Source organism: Bombina bombina, chromosome 3 (genome assembly GCF_027579735.1).
Source record: "Bombina bombina isolate aBomBom1 chromosome 3, aBomBom1.pri, whole genome shotgun sequence".
Classification (NCBI taxonomy): domain Eukaryota; kingdom Metazoa; phylum Chordata; class Amphibia; order Anura; family Bombinatoridae; genus Bombina; species Bombina bombina.
The window spans coordinates 1205738325-1205761337 of NC_069501.1; the positions used below are offsets into that span (position 1 = coordinate 1205738325).

The 23013-nt window shown below is 33.2% G+C and overlaps 1 protein-coding gene across 1 annotated transcript in view; it reads left to right on the forward strand.

The window, feature by feature from the left end:
• LOC128654639 (disks large homolog 1-like) overlaps nucleotides 1-23013 on the forward strand; it is a 597403-nt gene that overhangs the window by 460885 nt on the left and 113505 nt on the right. Inside the window, exon 3 of the mRNA XM_053708662.1 lies at nucleotides 17535-17680. Coding sequence (XP_053564637.1) covers nucleotides 17535-17680 — 146 coding nt within the window. The remainder of the gene's footprint in view (nucleotides 1-17534; nucleotides 17681-23013) is intronic.

The window sequence follows — 23013 nt, forward strand, 5'->3', positions numbered from 1 at the left end:
TTGTTTTATAATCCGGGTGGTGGTTATGTTGTGGCTTCAATTGATACTCACTGTTGTTTCTTCGGCTTCAGAGCTGTTGATATTATTCGTGTACTTACTCTTAGAAGCTACTTTGTTTCATTCTTTGCTTTGACCGACTGGTCTGCTTACAGTCTGTTTGTGATGTGTCGAATCTTTATCCAATCCTTGTGAAGTATGATGAGTGCGCGCACTTTTTTGAAAATTGTCGGTTGATTCCCGTCTCCTACCGCTTCTCTTTATATTCAGAATTGGTTCTGGGAGTGGGATCTAGCAATCTCCTACCAATTCAGTTTGCACCTATTATATTGGTGTAATACTGAAAATGGTCCTGGGAGATCTATTTTCCTTGTCTTTCGTTCTCGGAGCTTAGTAGTTAGATCTACGTGTTTCAGCTAAGAATAGCCTTTATCAAGATGGTTCCTTGTCTGCCGCTCCTTCCTTTTATACCTGTGAAATTAACCCTTTCTTCATTTCTGTGTTCAATTAGTATACTTAGGTTCCTCCCAACCACACCTGTTGCTTCATTTCTTTATGCTGCTCAATTTTGAAAGATACAATTACTTTTGAACAGATTTATAAATGTATACTTTTAAACTTATATAAATGTTTTATCATACAGTGTAATACATATTAGTGGAACAAAATAAAAGGAATAGAAAATAATGACTTTGACAGAGAAAAAACAATCGCCTACATTTTATGTATCAATTGTTTTAATTATTTTGAAAAACGATATTTTACCCTTTCCTAAAAATAGTGTGACATTGAATCCGTTTGTTTAAATACGTCTCTCAGACCTTAACTTTGCCGTTCTTTGATTTCTATGTGATACTTAACTCCGGTGGATTATTTTATTCATTCTTCGTTGGATCTTTTTTTGAAAGATGACTACTAATTATATTTTTTCTTTTTTCTCTATCCACCAAATTTATTTATCTCTATATTTTGTGTAATATACAATATCTATTCTAATGTGGAAGTTGTTAGACTGATTTTTTGTCACTAAAAGAGGGATGTAGGATGATATCTCTAATTGTCATGTAATATAAATTTAAGGGGAAAATATAAAGTGTACCGTATCCATACATTTTCTTAACATCTAGTGTGTTTTTTTTTTTAAATAATGATGTCTTTTATTTAACAATTATTTTTTTCTCTTAATGTGCCAATGTATTCAGCAAATATCAGTATCCCTACACTTTCTTAACAACTAGAGTGTTTTAAATCCTGGAATATTATATTTAATAGCATTTTTTAAGCTAATGTATTTAGTAAATGTGGACATACATCATCTCTTACCGTGCTATTAATAGCATTGTACCTTATATGAAATTCTATAATTATGAATTCTTTTTGAATCACTTGCTATTCTGTCTATGGAATTTTAAAATGTAAAAAATGAAATTTAGTAGTATTGTGATATTTTAGGAGATGGAAATTTTTATTTATTTATTTTAGAATGAAGTTGAGATCTAATTTATTATTTGAGCCCTTAGAAGCCAATTTATTTATTTGAGAATGAAGTTGAGATCTAATTCACTATTTAGGCCCTTTGGAGCCAATGTGCCAAAACTATAAATTAATTCTGCTTCCTGTCTAATAAGTTTTTCATCCATATTACCTCGTCTGCCTTTGGATTCTATCTTTTTAATTCCCCAATATTTGAAATCCTCTAGTTTGCCTGAATGAACTTCCAAAAAATGTCTGTAAAGATTTGTGTCTTTTCTTTTATGCTCTATTGCAAGGAGATGTTCTCTTATACGATCTTTCAATTTCCTTCCAGTTTGTCCAAAATACCTCAAATTACAACTGCATTGTATTAAATATATTATATTCATGTCTGAACATCTTAATATCCCATTGAATTTCAATATTTTTCCCGTCTTATCTGATTTTATATTTTTTAATTTGCTACTAAATTTGCATGATTTGCATTGTCTACATGAAAAGAAACCTTCAATTCGGTTTCCCTCAAGATCTTTAATATTAGTTAGTGTAATTTATTTCTTTCTATACTCACTTGGTGCCAGTATGCTTTTGAAATTCTTTGCTTTTTTATAAATAAATTTTGGATACCTCCCCAGTGTGTGTCCTATAACTGGATCTTTTAATAGTAAAGGCCAATGTCTCTTAACAATTTTTTCAAAGGATTTATGTTGTTCTGAATATGTAGCTATTATGGGTATTTCTAAATTTAGTTCTCCATTTTTATGTGTCCATAAATTTAGTTCTCCATTTTGGAGTGTTTCCTCTTTGTTTATATTTGGTTTATTCAATAGGGTCTCTCTATCCACTAGTTTTACTGTTTTAGCTAGTTCTACAATTTTATTCTCTTCATATCCTTTTTGTTTAAATCTGTTTATTAAAATTTCTGATTGTCTATCAAAATCTTCATTATCGGTACAGTTTTTTCTCACTCTTAATAGTTGGCCTTTGGGTATATTGTTTTTCCATTTATTATGATGGCAACTCCTAGAGTCCACATAATTGTTAGAGTCTACTTTCTTGAAATACATTCTAGCTTTGATTTCATTATTGATGATCTTCTATGTCCAAAAAATTTATTTTATTCATACTGTATTCAGAAGTAAATGACAGCCCAAATTCGTTATTATTCAGATCTTCCAAGAATAATTCGAATAACTCTGAATCCCCTTTCCAAATTAAAAGCAAATCATCTATGTAGCGTTTATAGAGCACAAGATTCACACCCCATGGTCCATTCTCGAAGAAATCCTTCTCAAAATGTCCCATGAATAAATTTGCGTAACTGGGTGCGAATCTTGTGCCCATAGCTGTTCCTTGTCTCTGTAAATAATATTTGTCATTAAACTTAAAGTAATTTTTAGTAAGTATAAATTCTATGCATTCTAGTAGAAATTTTTATTGTATATTTTGCATTTCAGGATCTGATTGTAAATAGTATGCAATAGCTGCCAGCCCTAATTTGTGCTGTATACTTGTATATAATGAACTGGCATCACAGGTCACTAAAAGATAATCTTTTTTCCATTCTATTGATTTAAATAAATTTAAAAATTGCGTTGAATCTGCTAGATAGGATGGTCCATTTTTGACATATTTTTGTAGAAAATGATCTATGTAATGAGATAAATTTGAAGTAATGGAATCGATACCTGATATTATTGGACGCCCAGGAGGGTTATGTAAATTTTTATGAATCTTAGGGATGAAATAAAAGATTGGTGTTCTAAAGTTTTTTTTTTTAAAATAAAATTTAATTCTGAATTATTCAATAATAAGTGTGTGCTTGTTTCATCACTTCTTGAATTTGAGAGTAATAATTGTCCCCTGGGTCATTCTTTAATCTTTTATAAGTGTTTTGGTCCTCGAGTATTCTATTTGCTTCTTCTAGATAATAGTCTTTACTCATTACTACAATTCCTCCCCCTTTATCCGCCTGTTTTATAACTAGGTCCTCTCTTTTTTGCAAGCTATTTAGAATGTCTTTTTCTTTTAATGTCAAATTCCAATTTATACTTTTTTTACAGTTTTCTTTTGATACTTCAAAATTATCAATATCTTGTTTCACTAATTGTTCGAAAGTTTGTATAAAACTTCCTTTTTCATGACTGGGAAAAAAGGTAGATTTTTGTTTCAAATCAGTGTGTTTAAAAATTTCAGCTGTTTTAATCTGTTCTTGTCCATTTGTAATAGAATTTTTTAGGATGGGATTTTTTATAAAATGTTTTTTCAGAGTTAGTTTTCTTACAAATTGATTTATATTAATGAGATGTTCGAATTTGTTCATTTTAGTTGAAGGTGCGAAGGATAAACCTTTGCTAAGTATATGTTCTTCTTTTTTTGTCAAATCTATTCCTCTTATATTAAAAATGCTTTGGATCTTTTCTTTTGTATTATCGACAGTATTTTCACTTATTGTGTCTTTATTTTGTCTAAGTATTATTGATTGCTTTCCCTTTCCTCTGCCTCTAGAACCTCTCTTCTTCTCTTTCCTTTTGGAGGATCGTGTGTGTGGGCCCTGCCTACTCCTAAAAAATCTTCTGATGTACTGGGTCGTTCATTCATTTGGTCATTTGACCCATCTTCATTTTCTAATATTTCATATCTATTTTGTACCGTAATATCATATTCTACATTATTTCTATCATTTCTTGTGTCTTGTTTATAACCTCCATTGGCTTTAGAATTTCTCCTGTTCTCATGATAATACTCTTTCTCCTTTCTGTCTGTATAATAGTTCCTTCTATCTCTAGATGTTTCTTTTCTATACGTGTTAGGTCTATTTGTCCAATTGTTATAATTGTTTGTGTTTCTGTAATGGAAATAGTCTCTATTTTCATAATGTGTCTGTTCATCATCTCTAAAAAATTTTATTGTATGTCTGATAGGATTCTCTTTGTTTGTAGGATTCAAATCTAGGTTTATAATTTTGCTGTCTGTAATTAGATCTATAGTTATCATAAAAATTATGATTGTAATTATCTTTATAAGATCTCATAAAAGGTCTATTGTATCTGATCTAATTTTCTCTCCAATTTTGTCTATAATCGTTTTGTCTGATTCTTTCTTTCTCTTTGATTTCTCTAAAGTTTCTGGTTTCTTTATTAGGGACATTCGTTTGATTTTTATTGATATTGGTGTTGGAATTGGAATTTATTTTTTCTCTTTTGTTTGGATTTTTATTTAATTTATAATTAGGTTCTTCTCCGTTATAGTCCTGTATGGAGTTCTCTTTCTTTTTACTAAATAATGTAATACTTCTTTTAGGGTTTGTTTCCTCATCTTGGCCTGCAGGATATTCTATATTGTAATCTCCTTCATCTCTCTCAAATTTGTGCCATTTTAATTTTAGGATTTCATGCTGTAATTCTTCTAATTTTGAAATTAGTTCTTTCTGTTTGTCTGTGTAAGTGGCATCCTTCTTTTTAGTATCCAAAATATTTTTATGTTTAAGGATATCTTCTGCTAAATTGTCTAATGCTAAAGTTCTAGCCTTAATAATAACTCCTATGAGATCCTGTGATGCCTTTTCCAAAATATCATACCATTCTTTTTTCAAAATCTGATTTAGTTCAAAGGTGCAGTCTTTTTTTTACCCTTAATCCCCTTGGTACCATCCCTAAGTTTGCATATTTTTTAGACTTTAGAACACCAATCTTTTATTTCATCCCTAAGATTCATAAAAATTTACATAACCCTCCTGGGCGTCCAATAATATCATTTATCGATTCCATTACTTCAAATTTATCTCATTACATAGATCATTTTCTACAAAAATATGTCAAAAATTTACCATCCTATCTAGCAGATTCAACGCAATTTTTAAATTTACTCAAATCAATAGAATGGAAAAAAGATTATCTTTTAGTGACCTGTGATGCCAGTTCATTATATACAAGTATACAGCACAAATTAGGGCTGGCAGCTATTGCATACTATTTACAATCAGATCCTGAAATGCAAAATATACAAGAAAAATTTCTACTAGAATACATAGAATTTATACTTACTAAAAATTTATTTAAGTTTAATGACAAATATTATTTACAGACACAAGGAACAGCTATGGGCACAAGATTCGCACCCAGTTATGCAAATTTATTCATGGGACATTTTGAGAAGGATTTCTTCGAGAATGGACCATGGGGTGCGAATCTTGTGCTCTATAAACGCTACATAGATGATTTGTTTTTAATTTGGAAAGGGGATTCAGAGTTATTCGAATTATTCTTGGAAGATCTGAATAATAACGAATTTGGGCTGTCATTTACTTCTGAATACAGTATGAATAAATTAAATTTTTTGGACATAGAAGTAGAGATCATCAATAATGAAATCAAAACTAGAACGTATTTCAAGAAAGTAGACTCTAACAACTATGTGGACTCTAGGAGTTGCCATCATAATAAATTGAAAAACAATATACCCAAAGGCCAACTATTAAGAGTGAGAAAAAACTGTACCGATAATGAAGATTTTGATAGACAATCAGAAATTCTAATAAACAGATTTAAACAAAAAGGATATGAAGAGAATAAAATTGTAGAACTAGCTAAAACAGTAAAACTAGTGAATAGAGAGACCCTATTGAATAAACCAAATATAAACAAAGAGGAAACACTCCAAAATGGAGAACTAAATTTATGGACACATAAAAATGGAGAACTAAATTTAGAAATACCCATAATAGCTACATATTCAGAACAACATAAATCCTTTGAAAAAATTGTTAAGAGACATTGGCCTTACTATTAAAAGATCCAGTTATAGGACACACACTGGGGAGCTATCCAAAATTTATTTATAAAAAAGCAGAGAATTTCAAAAGCATACTGGCACCAAGTGAGTATAGAAAGAAAGAAATGACACTAATATTAAAGATCTTGAGGGAAACCGAATTGAAGGTTTCTTTCCATGTAGACAATGCAAATCATGCAAATTTAGTAGCAAATTAAAAAATATAAAATCAGATAAGACGGGAAAAATATTGAAAATCAATGGGATATTAAGATGTTCAGACATGAATATAATATATTTAATATAATGCAGTTGTAATTTGAGGTATTTTGGACAAACTGGAAGGAAATTGAAAGATCGTATAAGAGAACATCTCCTTGCAATAGAGCATAAAAGAAAAGACACAAATCTTTACAGACATTTTTTGGAAGTTCATTCAGGCAAACTAGAGGATTTCAAATATTGGGGAATTAAAAAGATAGAATCCGATGGCAGACGAGGTAATATGGAAGAAAAACTTATTAGACAGGAAGCAGAATTAATTTATAATTTTGGGACATTGGCTCCAAAGGGCCTAAATAGTGAATTAGATCTCAACTTCATTCTCAAATAAATAAATTGGCTTCTAAGGGCTCAAATAATAAATTAGATCTCAACTTCATTCTAAAATAAATAAATAAAAATTTCCATCTCCTAAAATATCACAATACTACTAAATTTAATTTTTTACATTTTAAAATTCCATAGACAGAATAGCAAGTGATTCAAAAAGAATTCATAATTATAGAATTTCATATAAGGTACAATGCTATTAATAGCACAGTAAGAGATGATGTATGTCCACATTTAGTAAATACATTAGCTTAAAAATGCTATTAAATATAATATTCCAGGATTTAAAACACTCTAGTTGTTAAGAAAGTGTAGGGATACTGATATTTGCTGAATACATTGGCAAATTAAGAGAAAAAAATCATTGTTAAATAAAAGACATTATTTAAAAAAAAAAAAACACACTAGATGTTAAGAAAATGTATGGATACGGTTCATTAAATAGACATATAAATTTAAAGTCACTTTTGTACAACATTTAAACAAAAAATACACTTTATATTTTCCCCTTAAATTTATATTACATGACAATTAGAGATATCATCCTACATCCCTCTTTTAGTGACAAAAAATCAGTCTAACAACTTCCACATTAGAATAGATATTGTATATTACACAAAATATAGAGATAAATAAATTTGGTGGATAGAGAAAAAAGAAAAAATATAATTAGTAGTCATCTTTCAAAAAAAGATCCAACGAAGAATGAATAAAATAATCCACCGGAGTTAAGTATCACATAGAAATCAAAGAATGGCAAAGTTAAGGTCTGAGAGATGTATTTAAACAAACGGATTCAATGTCTCACTATTTTTAGGAAAGGGTAAAATATCGTTTTTCAAAATAATTAAAACAATTGATACATAAAATGTTTTTTCTCTGTCAAAGTCATTATTTTCTATTCCTTTTATTTTGTTCCACTAATATGTATTACACTGTATGATAAAACATTTATATAAGTTTAAAAGTATACATTTATAAATCTGTTCAAAAGTAAATGTATCTTTCAAAATTGAGCAGCATAAAGAAATGAAGCAACAGGTGTGGTTGGGAGGAACCTAAGTATACTAATTGAACACAGAAATGAAGAAAGGGTTAATTTCACAGGTATAAAAGGAAGGAGCGGTAGACAAGGAACCATCTTGATAAAGGCTATTCTTAGCTGAAACACGTAGATCTAACTACTAAGCTCCGAGAACGAAAGACAAGGAAAATAGATCTCCCAGGACCATTTTTAGTATGACACCAATATAATAGGTGCAAACTGAATTGGTAGGAGATTGCTAGATGCCACTCCCAGAACCAATTCTGAATATAAAGAGAAGCGGTAGGAGACGGGAATCAACCGACAATTTTCAAAAAAGTGCGCGCACTCATCATACTTCACAAGGATTGGATAAAGATTCGACACATCACAAACAGACTGTAAGCAGACCAGTCGGTCAAAGCAAAGAATGAAACAAAGTAGCTTCTAAGAGTAAGTACACAAATAATATCAACAGCTCTGAAGCCGAAGAAACAACAGTGAGTATCAATTGAAGCCACAACATAACCACCACCCGGATTATAAAACAAAGTATATCTCGAACCAACTGCTCATCTAACGATACAATTGAACAGTTCATAATCATTGTACTCAAACACACTACGATACAGATCTGGACATTTGACATTTAATATTCATCTCTCACACGCTGAAAGAAAAAGTCAAAATTTATGGACTAATGTAATATTTATAATCTACTGAAGATAAGAACATATATATTAAGATAACATTGAGCATTGTGTAATACATCAGAAGTGCTTATAATTTACTCTATGCATGTAATACATGGCTAGTAGTAGTTAATTCAGAAACGCCTAAATCATTAATGTATACATATGTTTTTATACAAAGCTTTCAATACTGAATATTTAATAGCTTGGGACACCGGTGTCTATTTTTAACAATTTTTAGTAACTAGCGAGATATCTGCTTGTCAATTCATTTTTATATTTTACATTTTTAATTTTATGTATAGAATAAAATTTGATTATTTTCTATCTATGGTATTACACCCTTTATTTGGTAATTAAAATTAGAGTGACCATTGTGTCCGTTGGTGGAATATTCTCTGATCTTTAGATTCCCAAACAAACCTAGGTTTATAATATAGAGATAACGTGAACATAAATAGTATTCCATATTTTATTTTTCCACACTCTTAGTTGAGTCATTCACAGTTAGCCTTTTGGGGCGCCCCTAACAACACACCACTTTACTGTAAAGGTGGCAGGGAGAAAAAAAGCAGTGGAATAAGTGGTGTTTTATTAAGGAGGTATTTCAAGGATGAATGATTCAATTAAGAAAAGCATGAAAATTACATTTAAAATGCACAACTTAAATACAAATAAATCAGAATACGAGAATAAAATAAAAATAAAATCACTAAACACAAAACATTGATATTATTGTTAATAATAATTATAATAATACATTTGGAGGAGCACTGTCCTTACTGCCCCAATGGACGAGTAACCACTGGCAACAAAAAATAGTACAGTAACTATTATACAGCATGCTACTTGCTATTATTTATGGTTATTATTTAAAAGGATATGAAACTCAATACAAGGATATGAAGTACAATTTAATAAACCCAAAACAATTTACTTCTATTATTAAATTTGCTTTGTCCCAATGATATTCTGTGTTGGAGAGATACCTAGGTAGGCATTTGGAGCAATACATGGCAGGAAATAGTGCTGACATCTTGTGCTCTTGCAAATGGGTAACATTCTTGTAAAACTGTTGCCATATAGTGCTCCAGAAATGGGCCGGCCCCTAAGCATAAGTACCTGCTTTTTTAACAAAAGATACAAACAGAACAAAGAAAAATTGATAATAGAAGTAAATTAGAATGTTGTATAACATTGCATGTTCTATTTGAACCATAAAATAAATATTTGTGGTTTCATATCCCTTTAATGTTCCTTTAAATTCAGACAGAGCATGTACTTTTAAGATATTTTTAAATTAACTTCTATTTTCAAATGTGCTTAGTTCTCTTGGTATCCCTTGTTGAGAAAGAATATGCACATATCCTACACTAGTGGGAGCTGCTGCTTATTGGTGCCTGCACACATTTGTCCCTTGTTATTGGGTAACTAGATATGTTGAGCTAGCTGCCGGTAGTGCAATGATGTTCCTTCAGCAGAGTATATAAAGAACAAAGGGGCATCTCATGTGTAGAATGACCAAATTAAATGTGTGGATAAATGTGGGCCAAGTAGATACTCACATATTACTGGAGCACCCTAATTTGCTGGTAGGTACGGGCTGTAGAATTATAGGGTGTTACAGCTCACCCATTTTTAGGAATCCTTGCGTGCAGCAGTAGGGGAGTCAAGCAGAAGAGCACTATATGTGTAGATCAACTAGATTAAATAAGCATGTGTATTAGCAATGCCAAATGGGTACTCACATTTGAGACAAGCACACATTCTAATTGAAGGGACTGTAGCGTACCTGGAAGAAATTGTAAAACGATCTATGATATATACATAAAGAGGGTTAGAATAATAATTGAAATATAAATGCTAATGAAATGGTTGTCATCTTAATATAATATATGTTGTAATGATTGTAATATGAATGTCAATGAAATGGGTTTTATGATTATTATTCTTATTATTACTCTTTACATATGTGATTTGCAATGTCGTAATTGCTGTGTAATGCTGTATTTATATGTTATACAGATAGTCATGTATATATATATATATATATATATAGGTTGATTTTGTATCTGACCTCTCATAGGTCAACAGGTGTATGTCATTAATTGGAGAACACACCCCAAACAGGGTGGGTAAATTCAATTAGGGTCTGGTAAGAGCTATAAAAATCAGGACTGTTAGTAAGGTGACTTTATGCCTGATGAAACAGCCTCTTAGTGCTGAGAAACGCGTTGTATTTTAATGGGAATATTTGGATAGCCCTATTTCCACTACTTGTTTTTGTTTTTTTATATTATTTGTTTTTTAAATAAACATTTGTTTTAAAAAAAATTCAAGTAGGTTGGAAGCACCTTACTTTCTTGTGCTTATTGATCCTAAATTGGAACACAAACTTTAGCTTCTTCCTGCACCTGCACCCGGATTATTGGGAGATCCCTGATTGGGTGAGCTGATACACCCCTTTGAAATCTGTCAGTCTACTCCTACCAGCACATATGTGTGCTTGTCTCAAATGTGAGTACCCATTTGGCATTGCTAATACACATGCTTATTTAATCAAGTTGATCTACACATATAGTGCTCTTCTGCTTTACTCCCCTACTGCAGCATGCAAGGATCCCTAGAAGTGGGTGAGATGTTACACCCTATAATTCTACAGCCCGTACCTACCAGCACATTAGGGTGCTCCAGTGATATGTGAGTATCCACTTGGCCCACATTTATCCACACATTTATTTTGGTGATTCTACACATGAGGCGCCCCTTTGTTCTTTTTATACTCTGCAACTCATCCAGATTAGTCTGTGAGAAGGAGGCAGCCAACAAGTGATAGCATATTTGGTGAAGATTTCCCAACCCTAAAGAAGTGGACTTAATCCTACTTGGGACTTTATTATTTTGATTAGGATTCTGTATGTATACTACATATGATTGTATATGGATATTGCCAACGAATAATTCTTTAATTTTGTAACACATCTTGTTTATCTTGATATATATGCGCCCCCTCTAGCCCTTGCCTGTTATGATGTTCCTTCAGCAATGGATAACAAGAGAATAAAGCAAATTTGATAATAGAAGTAAATTGGAAGAAGTAAAAAGTTGTTTAAAATTGTAATGGTATCCTGTTTATAATATATTAATAATGGTATCCTGTTTGTAATATATTAATAATGGTATACTGTTTGCAATATATTAATAATGGTATCCTGTTTGTAATATATTAATAATGGTATCCTGTTTGCAATATATTAACAATAGTATCCTGTTTGCAATATATTAATAATGGTATCCTGTTTGCAATATATTAATAATGGTATCCTGTTTGCAATATATTAATAATAGTATCCTGTTTGCAATATATTAATAATGGTATCCTGTTTGCAATATATTAATAATGGTATCCTGTTTGCAATATATTAATAATAGTATCCTGTTTGCAATATATTAATAATGGTATCCTGTTTGCAATACATTAATAATGGTATCCTGTTTGCAATATATTAATAATAGTATCCTGTTTGAAATATATTAATAATGGTATCATGTTTGCAATATATTAATAATGGTATCCTGTTTGCAATATATTAATAATGGTATCCTGTTTGCAATATATTAATAATTGTATCCTGTTTGCAATATATTAATAATAGTATACTGTTTGCAATATATTAATAATGGTATCCTGTTTGCAATATATTAATAATAGTATCCTGTTTGTAATATATTAATAATGGTATCCTGTTTGCAATATATTAATAATGGTATCCTGTTGCAATATATTAATAATAGTATCCTATTTGCAATGTATTAATAATGGTATCCTGTTTGCAATATATTAATAATAGTATCCTGTTTGCAATATATTAATAATGGTATCCTGTTTATAATATATTAATAATGGTATCCTGTTTGTAATATATTAATAATGGTATACTGTTTGCAATATATTAATAATGGTATCCTGTTTGTAATATATTAATAATGGTATCCTGTTTGCAATATATTAATAATAGTATCCTGTTTGCAATATATTAATAATGGTATCCTGTTTGGAATATATTAATAATGGTATCCTGTTTGGAATATATTAATAATGGTATCCTGTTTGCAATATATTAATAATTGTGTCCTGTTTGGAATATATTAATAATGGTATCCTGTTTGGAATATATTAATAATGGTATCCTGTTTGCAATATATTAATAATGGTATCCTGTTTGTAATATATTAATAATGGTTTCCTGTTTATAATATATTAATAATAGTATCCTGTTTGGAATATATTAATAATGGTATTGCTGACGAACATTTCCCCTGTGAACTTTAAAGGGACATTAAACACTTTGAGATGGTAATATAAAACGATAAATTGTATATAATAAAACAACTCTGCAATATACTTTCATTATTTATTTTGTCCTCTTTGCCTGTAATTCCATTCTGAATGTGTGAGCTTTTCAGTTCCTGTTAGAAATTGAAGTGCAGAACACTGTTATATTACACACAGCTATTGGCTGCACACTCTAGTGACCTATTTATAACTGTCCCTAATTGGCCACAGCAGAGAAGGTAACCTAAGTTACAACATGGCAGCTACCATTGTTTTATAGACACTAAGGCCTAGATTTAGAGTTCGGCGGTAGCCGTCAAAACCAGCGTTAGAGGCTCCTAACGCTGGTTTTGGCCGCCCGCTGGTATTTGGAGTCAGTGATTAAAGGGTCTAACGCTCACTTTACAGCCGCGACTTTTCCATACCGCAGATCCCCCTACGCCATTTGCGTAGCCTATCTTTTCAATGGGATCTTCCTAACGCCGGTATTTAGAGTCGTTTCTGCAGTGAGCGTTAGAGCTCTAACGACAAGATTCCAGCCGCCTGAAAATAGCAGGAGTTAAGAGCTTTCTGGCTAACGCCGGTTTATAAAGCTCTTAACTACTGTACCCTAAAGTACACTAACACCCATAAACTACCTATGTACCCCTAAACCGAGGTCCCCCCACATCGCCGCCACTCGATTAAAATTTTTAACCCCTAATCTGCCGACCGCCACCTACGTTATACTTATGTACCCCTAATCTGCTGCCCCTAACACCGCCGACCCCTGTATTATATCTATTAACCCCTAACTTGCCCCCCACAACGTCGCCGCAAGCTACTTAAAATAATTAACCCCTAATCTTCCGACCGCAAATCGCCGCCACCTACGTTATCCCTATGTACCCCTAATCTGCTACCCCTAACATCGCCGACCCCTATGTTATATTTATTAACCCCTAATCTGCCCCCCTCAACGTCGCCGACACCTACCTACACTTATTAACCCCTAATCTGCCGACCGGAGCTCACCGCTATTCTAATAAATGTATTAACCCCTAAAGCTAAGTCTAACCCTAACACTAACACCCCCCTAAGTTAAATATAATTTTTATCTAACGAAATAAATTAACTCTTATTAAATAAATAATTCCTATTTAAAGCTAAATACTTACCTGTAAAATACATCCTAATATAGCTACAATATAAATTATAATTATATTATAGCTATTTTAGGATTAATATTTATTTTACAGGCAACTTTGTAATTATTTTAACCAGGTACAATAGCTATTAAATAGTTAAGAACTATTTAATAGTTACCTAGTTAAAATAATAACAAATTTACCTGTAAAATAAATCCTAACCTAAGATATAATTAAACCTAACACTACCCTATCAATAAAATAATTAAATAAACTACCTACAATTACCTACAATTAACCTAACACTACACTATCAATAAATTAATTAAACACAATTGCTACAAATAAATAAAATTAAATAAACTATCTAAAGTACAAAAAATAAAAAAGAACTAAGTTACAGAAAATAATAAAATATTTACAAACATAAGAAAAATATTACAACAATTTTAAACTAATTACACCTACTCTAAGCCCCCTAATAAAATAACAAAGCCCCCCAAAATAAAAAATTCCCTACCCTATTCTAAAATACAAATATTACAAGCTCTTTTACCTTACCAGCCCTGAACAGGGCCCTTTGCGGGGCATGCCCCAAGAATTTCAGCTCTTTTGCCTGTAAAAAAAAACATACAATACCCCCCCCCCAACATTACAACCCACCACCCACATACCCCTAATCTAACCCAAACCCCCCTTAAATAAACCTAACACTACCCCCCTGATGATCTTCCTACCTTGTCTTCACCATGCCAGGTTCACCGATCCGTCCTGGCTCCAAGATCTTCATCCAACCCAAGCGGGGGCTAGACATCCACTGAAGAAGTCCAGAAGAGGGTCCAAAGTCTTCCTCCTATCCGGCAAGAAGAGGACATCCGGACCGGCAAACATCTTCTCCAAGCGGCATCTTCTATCTTCTTCCATCCGATGACGACCGGCTCCATCTTGAAGACCTCCAGCGCGGATCCATCCTCTTCTTCCGACGACTAGACGACGAATGACGGTTCCTTTAAGGGACGTCATCCAAGATGGCGTCCCTCGAATTCCGATTGGCTGATAGGATTCTATCAGCCAATCGGAATTAAGGTAGGAATTTTCTGATTGGCTGATGGAATCAGCCAATCAGAATATAGTTCAATCCGATTGGCTGATCCAATCAGCCAATCAGATTGAGCTCGCATTCTATTGGCTGATCGGAACAGCCAATAGAATGCGAGCTCAATCTGAGCTCAATCTGAGGGGGAAAAATTATTGCAGCCCCATTGTGCTTCTTTTGTGCGATCAGATCAGCAAGGTCATCAGTTATATTTTTATAAACCAGGAAGGACAAACTGAAGCACTGTACAAGCTCAATGAACAATATCCAGCAAGTCATTAAGGAAACCCATGAACTTAAATGTTCCTGAATAGAGTGCCTAGACTTCTCATATAAAGGGCCACACTGATGTATTTTTTTTCACTTGAAGGGACAAGTAATACATTTTAGGTTACAATTTTTTGTATATGCATCTATCATAAATTAACTCTAAATGAACAATGCTTTAGAAGGCTATTTCAATATATATAGAAGGCTTAGATTTTTTTTTTATTTTACGTAATTTTAGACTTTCTTTTTTTTGTAATTTTAGTTTTTTCTTTTTTCTTAGTGTTAGGATTTTTTAATTTTGTAATTTAGGTTTTTTATTTTTAGTTTTGTTAGGTTTATTTATAGTTTAAGTATAGTTTCTTTTTTATTTAACAGGTAAGTTTTTATTTATTTTAAGGTAGTTATATTGTAACTTTAATTTAAAGTTAGGGGTTTTAGGTTAGGTCGTTTTAGGGGTTAATAGTTTTATTATAGTATTTGCGATGGGGGTGATGGCATTTTAGGGGTTAATAGGTTATTTATGTGTGTTAGTGTACTTTGTAACATTTTTGTTATGAGTTTTGTGAAACATTTTTGTTTCGCAAATTCCATAACTACTGGTCTTTTATAGCGGAATGAAGCGTGGCGGTATAAGCTATAACGCTAGTGTAATAGCTGGACCACACAAACTGTAATACAGGTGAGCTTAATATTCCACACTCAAAAGCCATTTTTTGAGTGCGGAATGGATCATTGCGGTATACGCTAAAACGCTAACGGTATAGCCGTACCGCCACAACTTGTAATACAGGTGAGCTGAATATTCAGCTAACAAAGGCCAATTTTTCAGCAGTATAGCCGTACCGCAACACTTGTAATCTAGGTGTTTGTTTACAGTACTTTATATAGGTTGTTCGCACAATGTCCAAATCACTTAACTGCTAATTTCGCAAAACGTATTGTGGAGGTTAAATAACGCAGACCTTATATATGAGTATGTGATTCGCTGATTGCTGTCACATGACAATGAGGCCCATCAAAATGAAGGACATTTTGAAATTTGTCAGAAATAAATCTACTGCATATAATATTTAGAGATATTTAGTTCTATTGCAATGTATTTTTATAATGCACTTATTGATTATGTAATTCTGTATTTAATGGTCCTTTAAACTTGTTTGCAGCACACCTCAAAGCTGGAAACACAGTTTGATAAATCTTCCTTATTTAATAACCTCATTTAATATCCCTTAGTGAGTGAAATAATCCCATAACAGAAACAAGAATTACTGCTTTGTTGATAACTTTTAAAAATGTAAATCATCAGCACCTAATTGTCATGTGAAGCTTAAAAAAGGTGATAAATTTGCCTGTATGTGTTTTAAAAGCCCAGTTACATAAGTACATAGCAACATTGCTTTTTACACAAGCTACATTTTAATATCTTCTTACCTGAGTGGATGGCAACCAAAGGGTTAATGTCAATACTTACAATTAACATCATTATTCAGTACAGCAGCAAGTCCTGTACCTGAAAACAGAAGGATTATTTCAGACCAGCCCTGTTATACATAGGTCACTGAAACCTTCCTGGTTGCCTCTCCAGCATGACGTAGGTCCTATGTCATAGCCTGTAAATTCCTTGGTGCATACTAGCACCGACAATTACACTCCTTGACTTTTCTCCTAGTACAATAAATACAACAGCACCACTTTAGAAAAGTACCCTAAAAAGATTTCATTATTAGGGTGTTGTATCTACAAACATAGCAATGTTTTAGTCTACATACAGCCCTTAATCATGCATGATTAAAGGGGTGTATTTAGTCTGAAACATTGCTGTGTTTGTGAATTTAAAACCCTTATAAAAAGACCCATTTGAGATACTCCTATAAAGTGGTGCTGTGACATTTTTTAAATTAGTTTATGGACATAATAGGAGTTGGCTGAGCCCTAGTGAAACTTACACACTTTAAAGGATAGTGTGTTGTCCTGTTCCCTATCCCTCAATATTGCAAGGCATTTATTATAATGAAACTGTATTACTCCATTGCTATTTTAAGCTTTATATCAAATTCAACTTAAAATGTGTGTTTAAGGATATTTGAATTTCTTCTATATTTATGACTTTTTTCTTTTGTTATTATCTTTACAGATATACAGGAGTTTTATGAAGTAACGTTATTAAGTTCTCACATAAAAAATGAAAACAAACTAGCTGAGCTAAACCACGTGGCAGATTTATGGGAGAAGAACAATTCATCTTCTATAGACCAGGAGAGTTTACAGAGAGCCTCAGAGGTATTGTGCAGTACAATGATTTTATGACAATAAATATAATAACTTACACTTTTAGAATATGCATTACAATGATTTAACAATTTAATAAAAAAAGCTTAACAATTTAAACACAAAGTTTATAGTGTTTGAGCATCGTAAAAAATGATTGTTTATTTTTATTGTGACCATTAAATGATATTTACTGCAGTACATCATCTGGAGGGACAGGGTAAAAGATAAAACAGCCATATAATAAGTCAAATTATGAAGATAAACTCTGGTAAGTCTTATAGAGCTTCCAGAAAAATATTTGAAGTTAAAAAAAAATATTGACATCATAGCAATGCTAGGAGGGAATTTTTTTTTTTTTTTTAGTTTTCAAAGCTTTATTGAAAATTCAACAGAAGTGACAAAGAATTTATATAAATCAACAAAATACAGATATGGTCAAAAAGCCTAAAAGTAACACATGTCAATATACCATCTGAACATCTAGAGATATAGGGCTATTAATCAATATCTGACTCCTCGTCCATGAGATCATAAAGGGAGTATAGTCCCCAACATTTAGTGTTTTTGGGTTTAGGGAAAAAGGGGAGGGAAGAAAGTAGCCATGCCAAAAAAAATCCATCAGTTCCACATGACTAAGAGGAACAATGAGTTATAGACCCACCATATAATTCATTTCCAATTTTCCTTTAATAAAAAATGTTTTGCACAAAAAAAGGCCTGGAATGCCCACTTACCAGGTAATCAGACCAACCATAGTCACCCATACCACAAAGCTAGGAAGAAGACAGTCAATGAGCTACAGACCTACCACCGAATCCTTGACTAAGTGTCCATAACAGGCTAAAAAAAACAAAAACCACAATCATGGATTTCGTAGCAGGTGAACAGCTTGTTGTCTATTTCCCTCCTAGCCTTGCAGAACAGGTAAATTTGGTTGGCATGACCACTTGAAGAATGTGCATTCAATGCCTTTTTTTAGGCAAAACATTTTTTGGAACAAAATAAAACTTTGTCATTAATTCCATGGTGGATCTGTGGCCCATTCTCTCTCCCTCCTAGACTTATGGGACAGGTGAATTCAGTCGGGTTGGCTGCTATGGAATTGGCTGGGCTGAGCTTTTGTTTTGGGTGCAAAATGTTTGGACGAGCTTAAGTCGGTGGGTCTGTGGCTGTTTATCTCTATTAGCCTTGTGGAATTGGTTAATTTGGTTGGTGTGTCTATTTAAAAGTTAGAGTTCCAGGATTTATTTGAGCAAAATGTTTGTTTTATAATTAGAAAAGGCACTTGAAAACCGATTCCACTTTGGGCCTCTGGCTCGTTTCCTCCCTCTTCTAGCCTTGTGGAACTGTTGAATTTATTTTGTGTTTTTGACCAGACTGAAGACTTGCATTCTGTAGCTGGTCTGTAGCTCATTGTCTCTCCTCCTCCTGGTCTTTTGGAAACTGGTGAATTTGCTTGTTTTTGCTAATTGGGAATTGGGCTTTTAGGGCTTTTTTCACTTAAATTTTTATTTTATTGTTTATTGTGAAATATACTTGTACTCGGATTCTGTAACTGGTCTGTAGCTGGTTGTCTCTCCCCATTTTAGTGAGGAAAAAAGGAGGTCTGTGGATTAGCACAAAAATGGCTACCCTGAAAAAAGAGGTTAGTTCCAAAATACCTCTGAACAATAACTATTAAAAACCAAATACAGGGTGCGCTAATGAAAGCTGCTAATATAGAGGATAGAATAAAACTACCCGGTAATCCGTGCATCTGATTGGAACAAATCATCACGTGACCCCGCACACGCTGCACAATCCGGCAAACCACAGTACACGCTGGAGCGATACTGTTCACCTGAAAGGTAATTTCCTATCTATCAAGGGTCTAACGTGTTCACATCGGATTTACTACACTTGTACACGGAGAAGCAGAACAGAAAATAGCTTCGTATTCTGGGTGAGTCTAACTTGTAAGACGAATCATTTATGGCACTGACTCTCCCCATTTTAGTGCTATGGAATTGGTGAAATAGTTTGATGAGGCTATTTGGGAATTGGGGTTCCAGGCCTTTGTTTGCACAAAATGTTTTTTGACTGTGACAGACACCTGGGGACAGATTTATCAATGTCTGTCTGACATGATGCGCTGTAGCATATCATGTCCGACAGACATCGCTGAATGTCGACAGCATACGCTGTCAGCATTTAACATTGCACAAACAGTTCTGGTGAACCGCTTGTGCAATACCACCCCCTGCAGATTCACGGCTAATCGACCGCTCGCAGGGGGTGTCAATCAGCCTGATGATATAGGATCGGGTGGATTGCAGACCGCAGCCTCAGAGGCAGTGGACCAGTTATGAAGCAGCGGTCTTTTGACCGCTGCTTCAAAACTGCTGTTTCTGGCGAGCTTGAAGACTCGCTCGGAAACGGGGGCATTATGCTCCATTCGGAGCTTGATAATTCAGCCCCATGGACTTGAATTTGGTTTAGGGTCTGTAGCTCATTGTCTCTCTCCATCCTAACCTTGTTCTAAAACATTTTAAATACCTCCAATGTATTAAGGGTAATACTTCTCTGATTTATATAAAAAGTTCAGTAATATGGTAGTTTGAAGAAGAAAATTATCATCTCAGAATATGTTTCTAAGAATTTTTTTAAACCTGTGTTTAACTTCTGCCCTAATCATCGATCAAATAGGTTATTTAAATGATTTAATAAACATCCACTGTATGTCAGACTCTCGTTTAACTATTTTTCTTCGTGTTTTTAAACAATATTTTATTTATATGATTATGAATTGCTGATTACCATAATATTTACTATTTCACAGTTTAATATTTTTTAAAGTAAATGAAGTTACATTGCAAAAGTTATGTGTGATGACCAGGGTTAACCAACCCTGCGCCAGTCACTTGTTTGACACAGAAAGGGTTATCATATCCTTTCTACTGTCTCTAACTTGTCATAGTCTAGCCACTCCAGGCAAGCCTGTGACTTAGTTCAGTGGGTGCAAGGGTTAACAGCGATCTCTAGTCTGTACTAGACTAAGATAAAATGCCCCAAACTCTCCTTTAATGCCACTCACACCAAACTAAAACTATCTCTAGCTTTAAGCTGCCACCACTTAAGATTTTTCTTATGGAAAATCCTAAGGAAAAACCCAGACTAATTAATTCCCAGAATACAATTTAGCAAAAAAGAACCTAAAATCACAGTACTAATACTACCAGTCTCTTTCAGTAACGTGGTTCAAATATTAGACAAAGGCAAAAAAACTTAATAACTGAATTATTTATTATGCAAAAAATTAGCACAATGCATTATTAATAAAAAGATGTTAACAAATAGAATTACACAAGCAAACAGTTTTAAAATAAAAAAGAGAAATAACAGAAAACCTTAAACTTTCCTAGCTTTGGTATCTGTGCCATGGATATGACAGGAAACAATGGTCCCTTACTCTGTTGGTAACAGCCTCCCATGTAAGAATGAACACTTAAAAATGATAAAATACAACATTTTATATGTTTCCAGGAGATCAAGTTGCTTAACCCACCCTCTTTTACGACCATCAATAAAGTCCTAACGACTAGATTTAGAGTTTGGCGGTAGCCGTCAAAACCAGCGTTAGAGGCTCCTAACACTGGTTTTGGGCTACCGCTGGTATTTAGAGTCGTGTAGGAAAGGGTCTAACGCTCACTTTCCAGCCGCGACTTTTCCATACCGCAGATCCCCTTACGTCAATTGCGTATCCTATCTTTTCAATGGGATCTTTCTAACGCCGGTATTTAGAGTCAAGGCTGAAGTGAGCGTTAGAAATCTAACGACAAAACTCCAGCCGCAGAAAAAAAACAGGAGATAAGAGCTTTCTGGGCTAATGCCGGTTCATAAAGCTCTTAACTACTGTGCTCTAAAGTACACTAACACCCATAAACTACCTATGTACCCCTAAACCGAGGCCCCCCCACATCGCCGCCACTCTAATAAAAATTTTCAACCCCTAATCTGCCGACCGCACACCGCCGCAGCCTACGTTATCCCTATGTACCCCTAATCTGCTGCCCCTAACACCGCCGACCCCTATATTATATTTATTAACCCCTAATCTGCTGCCCCCAATGTCGCCTCCACCTACCTACAATTATTAAACCCTAATCTGCCGACCGTACCTCACCGCCACTATAATAAATGTATTAACCCCTAATCCGCCTCACTCCCGCCTCAATAACCCTATAATAAATAGTATTAACCCCTAATCTGCCCTCCCTAACATCGCCGACACCTAACTTCAAGTATTAACCCCTAATCTGCCGACCGGACCTCACCGCTACTCTAATAAATTTATTAACCCCTAAAGCTAAGTCTAACCCTAACCCTAACACCCCCCTAAGTTAAATATAATTTAAATCTAACGAAATAAATTAACTCTTATTAAATAAATTATTCCTATTTAAAGCTAAATACTTACCTGTAAAATAAACCCTAATATAGCTACAATATAAATAATAATTATATTGTAGCTATTTTAGGATTTATATTTATTTTACAGGTAACTTTGTATTTATTTTAACCAGGTACAATAGCTATTAAATAGTTAATAACTATTTATTAGCTACCTAGTTAAAATAATTACAAAATTACGTGTAAAATAAATCCTAACCTAAGTTACAATTAAACCTAACACTACACTATCAATAAATTAATTAAATAAAATACCTACAATTATCTACAATTAAACCTAACACTACACTATCAATAAATAAATTAAATAAAATACCTACAATTATCTACAATTAAACCTAACACTACACTATCAATAAATAAATTAAATAAAATACCTACAAATAAATACAATTAAATAAACCAACTAAAGTACAAAAAATAAAAAAAGCTAAGTTACAAAAAATAAAAAAATTAATTACAAATATAATAATAAGATTACAACAATGTTAAGCTAATTACACCTACTCTAAGCCCCCTAAAAAATAACAAAGCCCCCCCAAAATAAAAAAATGCCCTATTCTATTCTAAAATTAAAATAGAAAAGCTCTTTTACCTTACCAGCCCTTAAAAGGGCCTTTTGCGGGGCATACCCCAAATAATTCAGCTCTTTTGCCTGTAAAAAAAAACATACAATACCCCCCCAACATTACAACCCACCACCCACATACCCCTAATCTAACCCAAACCCCCCTTAAATAAACACTAAGCCCCTGAAGATCTTCCTACCTTGTCTTCACCATGCCAGGTATCACTGATCGCTCCAGGATCCGAAATCTTTATCCAAGCCCAAGTGGGGGCTGGAGATCCATCATCCGGCTGAAGTCTTCTATCAGGCCACGGCTGAAGAGGTC